Here is a 17,697-nt window from a genome sequence, read left to right on the forward strand (position 1 = left end):
AAGTAATTTTGAACAAAGTGCTTGACTACTCATCTCTATATTTAGTGCCTATCAAATGAGCTTGTGCTTGATGCCCAAGTTCACTGGAATCACAGGTCTTTGGAATTTATCTTCATACCCAGTGACTGTAGATGATCACAGTGAGCATACATGACTCTGTCCTTGGTGATGATTCTAGGAGCTCTTGGGGAAGAGGCTGATGCATCAGAGACAAATGTGGATTAGCAAAGGGGCAGTGGACTCCTCTGCCAGGCAAACTCCATAGACTGGTTTTCACCAAGTTCTATTCCAGGATGAAAAAAAACAAAGTGAATCAGTTTTCTTTACCTTGTTCTTTTGTCTCTGCTGCTCTGGCACCATCTTGTTCTATAGCTTGAGAAATTTCTGTAAAGAAGAGAGGGAAGAATAAACTCCCCCACTCATATAGGAGTATGTGAATCAGAGATGGTACAGACCCACATCTCAGGACCAGTTTGAAACATGGCAGTCGCTGGCTCAGCTAGAGAGATTAACTATAAAATGAGCACTTGATTCAAAAGTCAGAAGATATGAGGTTCTGGTCTCATTTTTGCTTTTAATTCTTTGGAGACCTTTAGGCAGTCATTAAAATGAGGGATAGAACGTGGTGGATAAGAACCAAGGGTCTGGAGTTAGACACAGGATTTAAGTGGGAATTCTGTCGCTTTCTGCTTGTGAGGTCTTAGTTAACTTGCTGAGTTTACAGGCTTCTGTATGTTCATCTATAAAACTGGGATAATGGTTCTTATGTTGTGGAGTTGCTTTGAAGATAAAATTGGGTGTTTTGGTAGAGAAACAGCACAGCCTCTGGTGTGTACAACTTATCAAGAATAACCATGGTGTCTGCTTATTAAAAATTAGTTCTCATTCATTTGGGGAATATAAATAATAGTGAAAGGGAATATAAGGGAAGGGAGAAGAAATGGGTAGAAAATATCAGAAAGGGAGACAGAACATAAAGACTCCTAACTCTGGGAAACGACCTAGGGGTGGTAGAAAGGGAGGAGGGCGGGGGGTAGGTGTGAATGGGTGACAGAAACTGAAGTGGGCACTTGACGGGATGAGTACTGGGTGTTATCCTGTATGTTGGCAAATTGAACACCAATAAAAAAAAGAAATTTATTATTAAAATAAATAAATAAATAAAAAATAAAAATTAGTTCCTTAACATGACTAAGTACATATTTGACTTAGGGGATGTGAGAATGACCTTATGGTATTTAAGGAATAGTCATAAGGTGGTGTTTGTTGCAAATTAAAAAAAATAATACAATAAATGAACAATAAATGAACAAAAATATAACAGAAAACGACTTAAGCATTTTGAAGCAAAGAAGTTATTAGATGTAAATTTCTAAAAGATCACTTTGGTTATTGTGTGGCAAATGGATTGCATATAAGCAGAGCAGAAACAGATAAGAGCTTCAAAGGTAATGATTCTTGCATACAGGATATGGATAGAAAAGCATAGAAATGGGTCATACTTTAGATGTAGAGCTATAGGATTTTGATTCATTGGATGGAAAGTAGAGAAAGAAAAAGTCTAAGTCAGATTAAAAAGGGACTAGGCTTTTGGAATGAATAACCCAGTGGATAACAGTGCCATTTACTGAAATAGAAAATATTGAAAACAGATATAGAAAACCAATAACACCAATAACACAAAAATGCATGGTCTCCTGGAACGCACATGTAACTTTCTCCAAGATGGGCCACAAGACATAATGTGAGGATTTAACAACATCCCAAAACTTCTGGCATACAGATAAAGCAGTGCTTAGTGTGTCTACACCCATAGGGTTTGGGCATATTCTTTAGCCTCTGGATCTGTTTTGTTGCTGGACAATTGGAATTACAGTTACTACCACACAGGATCCTGATGAGATTTCTGAGATTATTCTTTTTTTCTTTAATTCAATTACCCAACATATAGTATAGTACCCAGTGCTCATCACACCAGAGATTTAGGAGATTAAAGCATATGGCACTATGCTTGACCCATAAGGTCTCTACAAGTGGTAGTTCTTGTGTACAATGGTAATTTAGAGGAGTTTCCCCAATGTGGCAGGGTAAGACCCCTGCTGTTGTCAGTTTTGGTCCTACTACCAAGATTAGCCGGGCAGTGTCTTTATTTCATACCTTTGCTACATTCCTATTTAGTGATCTATAAATGCATAAGACATAATTGTATCCACGGAAAGATGATATATAGGACTACCCCGCTAAGCCCACATTTACATTAAAATTGGAACAATTTATAACTTCTGGTAGTATGAGACTGACTCATCAATTTCTCAGACTTTATTTTTTTGTATATTTTTTATTGGAGTTTGATTTACCAACATAAAGCATAACACCCAGTGTTCATCCTGTCAAGTGCCCCCCTCAGTGCCCGTCACCCAGTCACCCCATCTTCCCGCCCACCTCCCCTTCCACTACCCCTTGTTCATTTCCCAGACTTAGGAGTCTCTCATGTTCTGTCGCTCTCTCTGATATTTCCCACTCATTTTCTCTCCTTTCCCCTTTATTCCCTTTCACTATTTTTTATATTCCCCAAATGAATGAGACCATATAATATTTGTCCTTCTCCAATTGATTTACTTTACTCAGCATAATACCCTCCAGTTCTATCCACATTGAAGCAAATGGTGGGTATTTGTTGTTTCTAATGGCTGAGTAATATTCCATTGTATATATAGACCACATCTTTATCCATTCATCTTTCGATGGACACCAAGGCTTCTTCCACAGTTTGGCTATTTCAGACTTTAGTTTTGAAATAGCCTGGAAAGTAGAGAAAGAAAATATCCTATCCACAGCCTGGACCAAGCTGCCCAACACAAAGTTGACCCTGATTCTTTTGAGGTATTAGACTTCATGGTCAATGCCCATGCCGGAAGATTAGCAATATACAAGCGGTAGCGTGAGTAACAGTGGGGAATGCATGCCGACTATGCAAACCTACATCTTTCCTTCTATGTTTTGGCTTCACTGCTTTGACCCCTTTTGTTGCTCTCCCTTTTCTTCCACTGAAGTATAAGTTTTAAGGTCTTGAAGATGCCCAAACTGAAGATGGGAACCCAAAGTTGTAAGAAAGCTTTAAGATCACAGAACTCTCTTGGACTTAGAATAAGAAAGACTGATTACTAGGTACTCAGAACCCATACAACCAGCTAACAACAGGATGCTAAACTAGAAAGAACACTGGATTATCAGGTGTCAAGTTCCAGTCCTGGACATGTCACTAACTAGTCCCATGTGGCTTTCAACACATCCATTTTTCCAACGCATTCACACTGACCTGGCCCTTCTTTCATGTTTGGTTCTTGGTCATTCTTCTTTGGTGTAGAATTTTCTGGTATTTCAGTCAGTGAATATTCTGCAAAAACAAGGAGAGGACATATTAGTCTCAATAAAGGCGTAACAGTTACTGAGACTAGGGATGAGAACATCTCCTGGCCAAATTACTGAGGGGAATCAAGAAAGCCTCAGGATCGCACAGTTAATTCCATGACTAGCTGATAATGGAGAGAGTAGAGTCAGATCCTCCAGTACCATCAGTACAGAGAAGCAGCAAAGATTTGTCATAAAGTGTGCTTGGAGCTTGAACTGGTAAATTCTAGTCCCATTTTTGCTATATGACCTTGGGTAATTCACATGACGAGGCAGTATATTACAGTTATCAGGAGTTCATTTTCAAGAGTCATTCTCAGTGCCTTTCTTGGAACTTCAACTAGTTAAGTACTCACTAGAGGCCTGTGAATTATCCAAATAGAGGTGTTCAACTCATGAGTTCTAACACTAATCATTCTTTCTCTCGTCTAGTTGTTGCAAAACATTTCTTCCTGTATTTCCTGGGGTGAGATAGTAGAACCTCATCCACCCAGTTTTTCATGCCAGAATCACGGGCGCCATCGCTGATGGTCTATCCTCTCTCTGCATTAAGTCCTATAAAACTGTTGTGTCTGCTTTTGAAACCTATTCCAATTACATTTCTAATGGCCACTGCCACCCTGGCCCAAGACACCTCTATTTCTCCGTGGGATACTAGAATGGCTTCATAGCTTGTCTTTTCACTTCTACTCAAGACTCTTTCTGGACCACACAGCACTTCAGCAACAATGCTGAAATGCCAACTAGATTATTTTTATCCCCCACCCCTTTTTAAATGAATTGTTTATCCTTTTCTATTAAAGTTATTAAGATTCTGTGTTGTTGGCTTTGTAGTCCCCCCCCCCCCAAAAAAAATCTCTTGACTTGTTCCCTCCTGTTCTCCATGGTCTAACCATACTCTCTGCTAAAAGCCTTCATAAAGCTATTTCTGCTGCTCATCATGTTATTCTCTACCATGTCCAGTTAGCATGGCTAGCTTCTTTGTTTAATATTTGTTCGATTGAACTTCACTTCTTCTAGAAAGGGAGTCTAGTCTTCACTCTGGTCTGGAATAGGGACCACTTAAAGAGGAAATTGTTTATCTACACCATTTAAAAAGAAAATTGCCATCAATCCCTCTTCCCTTCTGCACTGGGAGCTAGAAATCTTTGGTACATTACCCATGAAAATGTAAATATATGTTAAATAGTGAATCTCATCTTTGTCACCCACTAGCTCATGAACTTGGTTAAGTTTTATAACTTGGTAGAGCCTCTGTTTTAGTTCTGCCGTAGGGAACCTATTTCATTGGCTGGGTTTGGGACTTCATTGCAGCAGTTTCAACATAGTACCTCACCTAGAGTACTGACTCAGTAAATATCAGCTATCATTTTAATTTTATAACCCTCATTTCCTGTGAGTAATATCAACATGTTCCCCATACAGGTTTTTTTTTTTTTTTTTTTTTTTAAAAAAAAAAAAAAAGCTCAGAAGAGATGGCTTCTCTTATGGTCCCTTGCAGCTGTAGATGCTGAGTTACATCTAGGAATGTCATACCTGTAGTCTTTGGGGCCAGTCTGACTGCTCACCCTTGGGACTCTAAATTTTCTGTCCACAGTTGAACAGGAGAATTTCTCCTGATAAAAGAGAGCTATTTTCCCCACACTACCTTTCTCCTACTTACCCTAAGCTCATCACATACCCAATTTGATCTGAGTACATTGCTATAATAGGGACACCGGCAGTCTGACAAGATCAGTCTTTTTTTGGGGGGGGGGGCTGCCTATTTTTATTTCCTTTAAGACCACCTCCTTGCAATTTCCAGAGAGAAAATACAAAACAAGAAACAGACTTCGGGGGATCCCTGGGTGGCGCAGCGGTTTGGCGCCTGCCTTTGGCCCAGGGCGCAATCCTAGAGACCCAGGATCGAATCCCACGTGGGGCTCTCTCTCTCTATCATAAATAAATAAAAAAAATTTTTAAAAAAGAAACAGACTTCATTTCAAATACATAAACAATGTTCTGGAGTTTAAAGCATTACTGATAACATTGTTACAGAAGAATGTCAGCTTACTCCAGGGTACTTCAGTATTCCTGAGTAATAAACAGGATTTTTCTTTTCCTCCCACTAGGATGTTCTCAGGTGTAAGTCACTGCTCCTGCTCTTTGACATATTTTCCATGTAGAAGATATGGAGCCTGGAAATCATGCTGACAGTTGGAGTAGGCCATTCCCAATCCCATGCCAGAACCAAAGGCTAATGGCCACATTCTTCTTTAAAGAAGGTAAGTGAGAAAACAAGTCCTAATCCAAAACCAGTGCCTATCTTCATGACTGCATCCGCCATGCACCAGTCCCACTTCCTGCCGAGCTCTGAATCGACATGTTCCCCACCCGCGGCTCTTACTTCCCCAGGTCAGTCTTTAGAAGGGTTCCTTGAGCTGGGGTGAGAAATATGGGAGACACCCACCATACAACCACCATAGTATTCTCAATAAACGAATGAAGTTTTGTTAACCACTTTATATACATTATTTTACTGAACCTCTGCAACAGCACAGGTAAGCATCACAGTTACTGTTCTAAGATATGGATCCGAGGGTCAGAGTAAAAAGGGATTTGCCCAAAGTCACACATAGAACAAGTTGAAGTCCAGAGCTCAAGCTTAGCACTTATGACTCCAAATTCTGTCTGCAAACTTCAATGAAATTTTGTCCAGGTAGAGGGTCCATCTACTCATTTCTTCTCCTTCACTGTTCCACAGGCTGGAGACTACTCTAATTTCCAGCCAGGAAGGAAAACAAACAAGTGACTTCTCACATTTCAGACTCATGCCATGGAAGTGGACCCAACTAGGGAACAAGGATAACTTCCCCATTCCCATGTAAACTTGAAGTCACCTCCCTTCTTTCCCACCCCCATATTTGCCCCCAATCTTACTCACTTTTCATTTCTTTCCTTGCCTTCTCAGAGAGCGTGGACAGGTTCATCTCTTCAAAGATGTGAATGGATATTTTCCAGGCAAGAGATTCTTTATAATGCTCATGCAAGAGGGAGGCTAGATGTTCCACATTGGCGTTGCTCACTTCAACCCATGGAAAGGAGCACACTGCCAATTCTGAAGCTTTTTCCATGAGCAATTCCTTAAATGTCTGAAACTCTTCCTTGCTTAGCTGCTTGAAATACCACTGCAGTCCGTAGTTGGAAAAACAGGGTAATTTGGCTTCTCTCATCTTAGTACAAGGCTGAGGGCTCGAGTTTTGATGGAAGAGTGGATTCTTTAAAATATGGAGCAAATGGTGCCTGTGAAAGAATAAGGGCATCTGCTCTTTGCTCCTTTGACCCACACACTGGTTCCTGGTAATTAGTTCCTCTCTGTCCCTCCACCTGCTGTTTTCTACATGTAATTTTAAGGGAGGGGTTGCTAAGATTATTTCAATTTACTGTGTGAGAGAGGTTAAAGAAATTGAAGATTGTAAAATACATGGAAGGAAACTCAGAAGGGCTCTGTGCTGGTGGAAGAGGGGGACATAGAGATGCCATTGTGACAATTTAGATTTCTTGAGTATTTCAAACACTGCTTTCAGAGATGAAGTGGCCTACATGGGCACAAGCTTTTCCTCAGTATACAGGAGATAGGTTATCACAAATGCCCGATTTATGGGAAGTGCCTCTCAAAAACAGTTCAGAGGTAGCACCCCTCAGACCATTATCATGAATTGACCAGCTGCCTAGAGAAGCTAATACAGGTTTTCCCCTCTTGCATTCTCCAATTTTCCCTTTATATCCCAGAGAGAGTTCTGCTACGATGAATTGCTAATGATAATATTGTGGCAGAGGGCAGCTAATGGACTTGACTAGATCTGTATATTCGTGTGCCAAGTCTGAAGGGTCAGCTGGCACAGAGGAAGCATCTAAGGAAGTAGGACTCAGGGTGCCTGGGTGGCTCAGTCAGTGAAGCATCTGCCTTCAGCTCCTGGGATCAAGTGTGCATCGGGCTCCTTGCTCAGTGGGGAGCCTACTTATTCCTTTCCTTCTGTCAGCCACTCTCCCTGCTTGTGATGGCAAATAAAATCTTAAGAAAGAAAGAAAGCAGAACTCACAGAAGCAGAGTAGAGAGGTGGTTGCCAGCAGCTGGGTGTGGGGGAAATGTGGTGGTTTGCAGAGGGCAAACTTCCAGCTACAGGGTGAATAAGTCCTGGGGAATCTAATGCACATCATGGTAATGATAGATACCAGTGCTGTATTGTAGAATAGAAATTTGCTGAGATTAGATCTTAAATGTTCTCACCACACACAGGTGATGGATAGGTTAATCAGTTTGATTTTGGTGATTATTGTACAATGTATACTGTATTAAAACATTAGATAACTTAGATATATAATTTTAATTTGTTCATATCTCCATAAAGATGAGGAAGAGTCCATGTAGGTAATTAGATGTTAAGAGTGTGATTACTTGGGGGATCCCTGGGTGGCTCGGCGGTTTAGCGCCTGCCTTCGGCCCAGGGCATGATCCTGGAGTCCTAGGATCAAGTCCCACATCGGGATCCCTGCATGGAGCCTGCTTCTCCCTCTGCCTGTGTCTCTGTACCCCTCTCTCTTGCTGTCTCTCATGAATATTTTTTTAAAAAGTGTATACTTCTGTGATTATGAGTACAGGCTCCCAGATGAAGTGAGAGCTCCAACTTTAATTTCTGCTTCCATGACATTCATGAGGTGTCTCCTGGGGCAAGTAACAGCCTCAGAGTGGTTACTGTCTCCCCTGGAAGATAGGAATTGGTACCCATATTCCTGGGTGTTTCTGTGAAGTGACACAAGTGGGGAGTCAGCATAAGGACCAGCCAAGAGCATGCGCTGAAATCCTGAGTACCATCTGCTCTAATTATCCCATGCTGGGAACAAGACGTCCCCAACAAAGTAGTATATGTTAACAACTGCTCAGGGCAGTTAGATTTAGGATTTAATTGTTTATTTGTGCATGTGAGTGAGGCTAAAATAGCTTTATCCTTTGGTAATTTCAGAATGTCTAGAGATTAGGACATAGGACACTTAAGGCTACTCTAATCCAGTCTTTGGAATTCCTGATTTTGTCAAATGAGGCAAGATTTCTATTAACCTACTTACCTTCTGGGGAAAATTTTTTTTTGTGCTACTATGTTTGTTATTCACACAATTAAAACCTTTATAAGAGTGATTAGTAATCACTCCCTTTCCTAGTCTGGAACAGAAACCTTAGTTCTATAGACAGAATAAATGCCTACAGTTTGTTTTAAATTTTAATTTCAGTATAGTTAAGTTTCTGCACAGCAAAGGAAACAATCAGCAAAACTAAAAGACTAACCTAGGAATGGAGAAGATATTTGAAAATGACATCAGATAAAGGGTTAGTATCCAAAATATATAAAGAACTGATACAACTCAACACAAAAAAATTCCAAATAATCCAATTAAAAAATGGCAGAAGACCTGAACAGACATTTCTCCAAAGATATGGGTGGCCAACAGATGCCCAATATCCTACAGTTTTTACTAAGGAAGTTTCATTTGTGTTTGTACCACTCTTCGCATATCTGAGCAACCTCAGGTTTGAAATATTTGTAGCATCTCTTTACACTGTAATCAATTTTTACCAGTATTTTGTGGCATGAGGAAAACACTCCTTTATTTGGGGAAATCAACTATCATCCCCTAGTAGAAAGGCTTTATTCTATAAAGGGGTGAGCATGAGTAGTGAGAATTAGGATTTGGAAAAAGGATAAAAAACCCACCACACACATGCACTCGAAAACAGATTCTATTTAGGGCAGAGTAGAGACAAAGAGCCAAACATAGGCGAACGAAGCTCAATCCTGATGAAACTGAGCGATAATGTTAGTTTAACAACAGAGTTCCACATTCCCAGAAAAATTAAGCAATTAAGCAGCAAAAATCACATGGTCTCGTAAATGCATAAGTAGTATGAAGACACACTTTGCAAACTAGAACTAGACATCCTTCAAACTATTTTCTGCTAGTAAAAGCTCCAGCAAATATTATTGGTGAAACCTAAAAAGTCAGAGCAGAAGTCAGCAGACTTTCTGCAAAGGGCTGGCTCTTTTTGGCTTTGTGGGCCATTAGCTCTCGGTCTCAATCACTCAGTTTGGCTGCCATTGACGATAGATAAGTGGGAAAGCTGTTTCCAATAAAACAGGTGATGGGCTGGATTTGGCTCTCAGGTGGCATGCAGTTCACTGATTCCCAGGGAGGGAGATTGAGCATTTCTCCTCAGTTTTCTACTCTCCCCTAGCATTTACTATATTCTCCTTTCTTTATCCAATTGCTTTGCTACGGAAGTATAAAAGTGGCAAAGAAAGGTAAAATAGTAACCATTGCAGGTGGGTTGAAAAACCACCATAAATCATATCATTGAATTGAGTTGGTATTCAATCCGAGATATAAATCCCCACCCTAATCCTATTTTTAGTGTATGTGCTATTGAAGGAGCACTAGAACCTCATCCTAATCTTAATAGCCAGTCAGGAAACAATGAACCATCAGATTAGCTACAGAGATAAAAACGAGTATTATTTAGGAAAGTGAAGTGTCTGTTTTGAAAGCTTTAGCATGTTCATGATAAAACCCTTGATGGGAAAAGACAGACTGTATATTTTCAGAATACCACTTCTGAAAGTCATCAATATATCACCCCAGAAGTTCTGATATATTTATGGTAATAGACACTCATTAAAGTTCTTAGAAGCAGCCAAAAATGGATAAGAACATTTTTGGGGAAAATTACTTCATTGATGTCTCAGCTAGGTGGGGACCTCCATGAGAGGTTATGGTTTCCTAAGGTCTAAGACAGTACAAGTTATGCTACATCTTAAAATGTATAGGTTTGTGAATTCCTAAAACAAAATAATTTGCAGATGGAACAGAAGTTCTTAAGAGTAAAAATAAGACAAATAAGATGACAAAAATTCATTCAACTCACTTACCTCCCTACCCCCCCCCCACCAAAAAGCCACTTGGTTATTTTAAATTCAGTTAGCCAACATATTAGTTTCAGATGTAGTTTTCAATAATTCATCAATTACCTATGACACTCAGTGAAAAAAGCCATTTTAAAGCTCATCTAAGAAATGAACTGGTATAAATAAATATGAAACACATGACAAAGAAACCATTGTCATGTGTTTCTATAGAGAGTGCTCTCTGGTCAGTGGAAATGATCAATAGCTCAATTTATTAAAAATGAGCAAAGGATATGAATAGCTTAAAAAACTGGATATGGCTTTTAAATGTACTTGAAATCAATGGTATAATATGATCAATAAAAATTTCAATGTTGTCCCATGTTTGACGTTATGGCAGTGCCCATAATGTTTCATCATTGCACTGCTTCCATACAGTGTAGGAAAAAGGTACTCCTACATTTTTGGTGGAAGTATAAACTTGAGCCATCTCTCTGGGGGGACAATTTGGCAAGATCTGTGCATTTTTTGATTTTTATTTTTTAAATGCAAATGTTAGTAGACAAAGGCTTGTAACAGCAAGACCAAAGACCACTGATCCATAACAGGTGGGTTAATTTAAGCAATTAAGCTTTCTGCATCCTTAAAAATGCTCAGTCAGCACAAAATGGTGCCCTGGTCTGTAGGACATTAACACAATCCACACACAGGATTTTGGGGGATGAGCAGAAAGTGCGTTGTGCTGGGGAGGGTAATCTCACCGGATCATGGGAAGTGTTAGGAATTAGGTGGACAGTTCGGTAGTCAGGGCCAGGGTTCCCCAACAAGTAAATGTGGGATTCAGGACAGCTAAAACAGCACTGACATCCTGTTTTGCAGCTTAGACAGGACTTCACTAACATGGCTTTATAGCCTTTGCAAAAATGACTTCTTGCAAAATGTCCTAAATTAAGACAAGTCAACCACAAAGCATTTGTCACTATCATGGGGAAGGAGCACTTAAGACATAAGCCCCCAGAGGTCAGCCAAAACTGACCATCAGCTGACATGATACTCTACATAGAAAACCCAAAAGCCTCCACCCCAAGATTGCTAGAACTCATACAGCAATTTGGCAGCGTGGCAGGATACAAAAATCAATGCCCAGAAGTCAGTGGTATTTATATACACTAACAATGAGACTGAAGAAAGAGAAATTAAGGAGTCAATGCCATTTACAATTGCACCCAAAAGCATAAGATACCTAGGAATAAACCTAACCAAAGAGGTAAAGGATCTATACCCTAAAAACTACAGAACACTTCTGAAAGAGATTGAGGAAGACACAAAGAGATGGAAAAATATTCCATGCTCACGGATTGGAAGAATTAACATTGTGAAAATGTCCATGCTACCCAGGGCAATTTACACGTTTAATGCAATCCCTATCAAAATACTATGGACTTTCTTCAGAGAGTTAGAACAAATCGTTTTAAGATTTGTGTGGAATCAGAAAAGACTCCGAATAGCCAGGGGAATTTTAAAAAAGAAAACCATAGCTGGGGGCATCACAATGCCAGATTTCAGGTTGTACTACAAAGCTGTGGTCATCAAAACAGTGTGGTACTGGCACAAAAACAGACACATAGATCAGTGGAACAGAATAGAGAATCCAGAAGTGGACCCTCAACTTTATGGTCAACTAATATTCGATAAAGGAGGAAAGACTATCCACTGGAAGACAGTCTCTTCAATAAATGGTGCTGGGAAAATTGGACATCCACATGCAGAAGAATGAAACTAGACAACTCTTACACCATACACAAAGATAAACTCAAAATGGATGAAACATCTAAATGTGAGACAAGATTCCATCAAAATCCTAGAGGAGAACACAGGCAACACCCTTTTTGAACTCGGCCACAGTAACTTCTTGCAAGATACATCCACGAAGGCAAAAGAAGCAAAAGCAAAAATGAACTATTGGGACTTCATCAAGATAAGAAGTTTTTGCACAGCAAAGGATACAGTCAACAAAACCAAAAGACAACCTACAGAATGGGAGAAGATATTTGCAAATGACGTATCAGATAAAGGGCTAGTTTCCAAGATCTATAAAGAACTTATTAAACTCAACAGCAAAGAAACAAACAATCCAATCATGAAATGGGCCAAAGACATGAGCAGAAATCTCACAGAGGAAGACATAGACATGGCCAACATGCATATGAGAAAATGCTCTGCATCACTTGCCATCAGGGAAATACAAATCAAAACCACAATGAGATACCACCTCACACCCGTGAGAATGGGGAAAATTAACAAGGCAGGAAACCACAAATGTTATGTTAGAGAGGATGCGGAGAAAAGGGAACCCTCTTACACTGTTGGTGGGAATGTGAACTGGTGCAGCCACTCTGGAGAACTGTGTGGAGGTTCCTCAAAGAGTTAAAAATAGACCTGCCCTACGACCCAGTAATTGCACTGCTGGGGATTTACCCCAAAGATACAGATGCAATGAAACGCCAGGACACCTGCATCCCAATGTTTATAGCAGCAATGTCCACAATAGCCAAACTGTGGAAGCAGCCTCGATGTCCATCGAAAGATGAATGGATAAAGAAGATGTGGTTTATGTATACAATGGAATATTACGCAGCCATTAGAAATGACAAATACCCACCATTTGCTTCAACGTGGATGGAACTGGAGGGTATTATGCTGAGTGAAGTAAGTCAATCGGAGAAGGACAAACATTATATGTTCTCATTCATTTGGGGAATATAAATAATAGTGAAAGGGAATATAAGGGAAGGGAGAAGAAGTGTGTGGGAAATATCAGAAAGGGAGACAGAACATAAAGACTCCTAACTCTGGGAAACGGACTAGGGGTGGTGGAAGGAGAGGAGGGCCGGGGGGGTGGGGGTGAATGGGTGACGGGCACTGAAGGGGGCACTTGACGGGATGCGCACTGTATGTTGGCAAATTGAACACCAATAAAAATAAATTATTTTAAAAAAAGACCATCAGCATGTAGACAGTAACCTAATAGGTAGATACGTCACTAAAGCTCTGATTGACATGACTCACCACAGTCTGATTGCTAAGATAGTTCTGCAAAAAAGCTCATTAAAAAACCCTAAACCTGTCACTTTATGCCTTCTCATACGGTTTGCATTTTCAAAATACTACCACCATTAGAAATAATTTTAGAAAAAAAAGAATTTTATTTTATTTTTTAATTTTTATTTATTTATGATAGTCACACACACAGAGAGAGAGAGAGAGAGAGAGAGGCAGAGACATAGGCAGAAGGAGAAGCAGGCTCCATGCACCGGGAGCCCGACGTGGGATTCGATCCCGGGTCTCCAGGATCGCGCCCTGGGCCAAAGGCAGGCGCCAAACCGCTGCGCCACCCAGGGATCCCAAAAAAAAGAATTTTAGAAGCTAGTAGAAATGTATTTTAACAACACAGTTCTTACCATAACCCATCTATGAAGGGCCAAAAAAGAAAAAAAAAAAAAAAAAAGACTAGGGAGAGAGTGAGCCAGGTAAACATTACTGACAATGGGAGAAGTTTATGTGATTACTTTAAAGAACATCCACTTTTCTGCACATTCGTATATAATATTTATGAAGAATACTGACCATATTGGTGGAAAAAGGGAAAAATACTTATTTCTAAGAACATGCTAAAGAGGTTACATCCTGGGGTGCCTGCATGGCTCAGTCGGTTAAGTGTCTGCCTTTGATTTCAGGTCACGATCCTAGGGTCCTTGGATGGAGCCTCTCCCCCCCGCTTCTTGGGGCTCCAGGCTCAGTGAGGAGTTGCTTCTCCCTGCCCCTCCTTCCTGCTCAGGGGTGATCTCTCAAATAGATAAATCCTTAAAAAACAGTTACATCCTAACCACAGAGAAATTGCAATTTTAAACAAAAAATTCCTAGTTTTCCCTCCCAACATAAAACAACCTGGATACATAGGGATTGAAAACCAAACAAAATAACCCCCCACCCCAAATCTCCCAACTGTTTGGTTAAATGATTAAATGAATATGGGAAGCTCAATGAAAAGAGAATGAACTTCAGATTGCCATACTTGAACACTGATACAGACACAATTTGAATTCAACATTTGCTATATGGCACAAAGCAATCACTAGAGGGATTAGATAAACAAGAGAATCAAGGTTGTAAAAAACATCCACAAAAATCACAGTGGTCTCAGGAAGATTATCTTTAGGATGAGATGACTGACAAAGTTTATATGTTCAGAGCAAAGAGTAAGTAAAACTACAAGTCGCAAACCAAAAAATTAAATGAGTACTTCCCTAAATCCGTTCTTAGATACCTCATAGCAACTCCTTTGAACTTCCCATAAGTAATGTCAACATACCAAGAGTATTATTACGTTCGCTTTACAGAGTTGAAAGCTGAGGTTCTGTAAAATTGAACAGCTGTTAGGAAAAAGCGTCCTAATGCACACCTGATCATAATGCTCCACCTCTTCCAATACACCCCAGAGAGGGAGCTGATAATCAAACCCAACTGAGTAGGGAGGAGCCCAGCTGGAAGGACTCGCCTCGGATAGGCAGATGGACACCTTCTCCTATAAACCTGAAGAGGGTTTGGGGAGAAGGTAAGGACATTATTCTCAGAGAGGCAAGATTGTAGGTTGGAAGGTTGTAAATTAAGAGTGGTGGTTAAGGTTATTTTCTGGAAATGAAAGACTAACCAAAGTGCTCGCCCTCTAGTCTCTATCTTTTATAACCTCTACCTGCAATAGCTTTCTGCACAGGGGTCTTGAATGATGCCATAGAAGCAGTCAAGATTACAGGGCTGGGGATTAGTCACATGCAGTCCTGAATAGGAATTCCTCCCTTGCTACCCCAGGCAAAGCCATTTAATTAATCTGTGACTCAGTTTCCTCACTTGACAAAGATCATAAGGACCGTATAGCATTTCAATAACCATAACCTATAACACAGAATTAGCACGATGAACACAGCAATACCCCTGAACTTCCCCAAGTCCAGACATCAGCCAGACTTTTTTTTTTAATTTTTTTAAAAATTTATTTATGATAGTCACACAGAGAGAGGGAGAGGCACACAGGCAGAGGGAGAAGCAGGCTCCATGCACCGGGAGCCCGACGTGGGATTCGATCCCGGGTCTCCAGGATCACGCCCTGGGTCAAAGGCAGGCGCCAAACCACTGCGCCACCCAGGGATCCCTCAGCCAGACTTTTTAAAAAGATTTTGTTTATTCATGAGAGACACACACACAGAGAGGCAGAGACACAGACAGAGTGAGAAGCAGGCTACCCGCAGGGAGCCTGATGTGGGACTTGATCCCTGAACCTAGGATCACGCCTTGAGCTGAAGGCAGTTGCTCAATTGCTGAGCCACCCAGGTGTCCCCCCAGACATCAGCCAGTCTTGAACTTGAAACCATAGCATTCTTGACTCTGTTCTTTATTTTAGACCTAGAGACTGGAAAGGATTGAGGAACGTACCATAAGCAAATGTGAAAAACACTTTATTCAAATGGGTGCAATGGGACACATCATTCTTTCAAAAAGGGTCTTTGGTCCTTGGGCTCTGGCTAGTCAAAATGGTGAGTGTGGGGGAACAGAGCAAAGCTCAAATAATAGATCCTAATCAGTCACAGGGAAAGGAGAGAGGAAGGCACTAGAAACAAGATGGGATAAAATACTCACCAACTCACCGAGTTGCCTCCCAAACCAGAGCCTGCTCCCTGGCTCATGGGCAACCACAAGCTAGTGATGGTCTTTTGGGAATCCTGGGCCAGTGACGTTGTTGCTTCCCATTGGCTGCCCTGGGCTTGGAATGGCCAGGCCCAGCGTACAATGTGGAACAGCTGCTTTCTGTGCCTATCTTTATGCTACTGGTGAAGATGCTGCCTCCCCGTAGCACACCTGCGCCCAGCCTTCAGCAGGCTGTCCCACAATGATAATTGTGCGTGTGTCCTTATTTTACACAGTCTGCATTTACTGACCACAGTCTGATGCCACACTGCCATTTTTTGTTTAATCTACTTTCTCCATAGAACTTTTATCTGGATTCCCTGTGAACTCATAGTAAGCATTCCTGTCTGTTGTCAGAATAACGTTTTCTGAAACAATGTTCTTGCCTTCAAAAGTGTCCATCTTGGGTGACAGAAATATGAGCCACTTTGTGCCATGAGTCTCCACATTAATGGTGGTCTCCTAGAGTTTTTCCTCTCCCCCGCAGCTTTATTGAGATATGATTGACAACACTGTAAGTTTAAGCTAGAGAATATATTGAGACATTGATTCATTGCAAAGTGATTCCCAGCTATGCTAACAGATAGCTCCTACTTCAGCTGTTCCCAAACTTCACCCCAGGTTAGAATCCCAGGGGGAATTTTTAAAACCCGTTGCCTAAGCCACACACTATTCCAATTGAGTCTGGAGGTGTGAAGCCCCCATTCCCCAGCTAAGACACTGTACCGTACCACAAAGCCTGGGGACACTGTCATACCTTCAAGCCCGGCTCTTCCCAAGGTACATTCCCCTATTGCTTTAGCAAAGGAGTGTCTCCAGGGCCTTATGGGGTACGTGTCAGTGAGTGGATTCTCTGGCTTTCTATTGCCCATCTCTGAGCCTCATTCACTGTAGACTGTAGTGGTGGTAGCTCACCATTGGCTCCAGCTGTTTGACATTGATGGACCTTTATTTTTCTCTACTCCTGACATAGGGATGGGTGAGGGGTTGAGGATCCCAACTGCTCTGACTTTTGTAATGAAACCCTTTTGGAGAGCAGATAAACCAACACAGGTGATACCTGATCATTATACAGCATAGAAAAAGATGATTTTTCAAAAGAAAAATGATTATATGACTGCTTCTAGATCTTTGAGTTCCAAATGCTGTTCTAACTACTTCAATCATGAATGGCATAGTTTAGACCTGAAAGAGTTTAGTCTGTGATGTACAATCCCTCCCCATGAGGTTGGAGGGGAGATCACTTGCATGTTCCTATAGCTTCTTGACATCCCGTGGACCAATCTCCATAGCAAGGCTCTAGTTCAGCCTCCTGTGTGTCCAAGAAACCTCTCCTTGAACTTATTCTATTGCATTAATGCACTAAACTCATTAAAAAAAAGCTAGGAGTCATATTTAATTTTTAAAGAGAGTTCTTTAAATATGAAATGAGGGGTACCTGGATGGCTCAGTTGGTTGAATGGCCAAATCTTGGTTTTGGCTAAGACCGTGATCTTGGGGTGATGAAACTGAGCCCCGTCAGGCTTTGCACTCAGCACAGAGCTTGCTTCAGATTCTTTCCCTCAAGTGCACTCTCTCTCCCTCAGGAAGTAAATAAAATCTTTTTAAA

At 40.9% G+C, this 17,697-nt stretch overlaps 1 protein-coding gene across 1 annotated transcript in view; it reads right to left on the bottom strand.

Annotated features, from left to right (window-relative positions):
* The window catches only part of NLRP5 (NLR family pyrin domain containing 5), a 38,918-nt gene extending 22,428 nt beyond the window's left edge, over positions 1–16,490 (bottom strand). Inside the window, exons 1-5 of the mRNA XM_072781069.1 lie at positions 16,380–16,490; positions 15,255–15,299; positions 6,335–6,668; positions 3,320–3,397; positions 328–384 (exon numbers count right to left, since the gene is read on the bottom strand). Coding sequence (XP_072637170.1) covers positions 328–384; positions 3,320–3,397; positions 6,335–6,668; positions 15,255–15,299; positions 16,380–16,490 — 625 coding nt within the window. The remainder of the gene's footprint in view (positions 1–327; positions 385–3,319; positions 3,398–6,334; positions 6,669–15,254; positions 15,300–16,379) is intronic.
* Between the last annotated feature and the right edge of the window lie 1,207 nt (positions 16,491–17,697).

The sequence above is a fragment of the Canis lupus genome, chromosome 1 (assembly GCF_048164855.1).
Source record: "Canis lupus baileyi chromosome 1, mCanLup2.hap1, whole genome shotgun sequence".
NCBI lineage: Eukaryota > Metazoa > Chordata > Mammalia > Carnivora > Canidae > Canis > Canis lupus.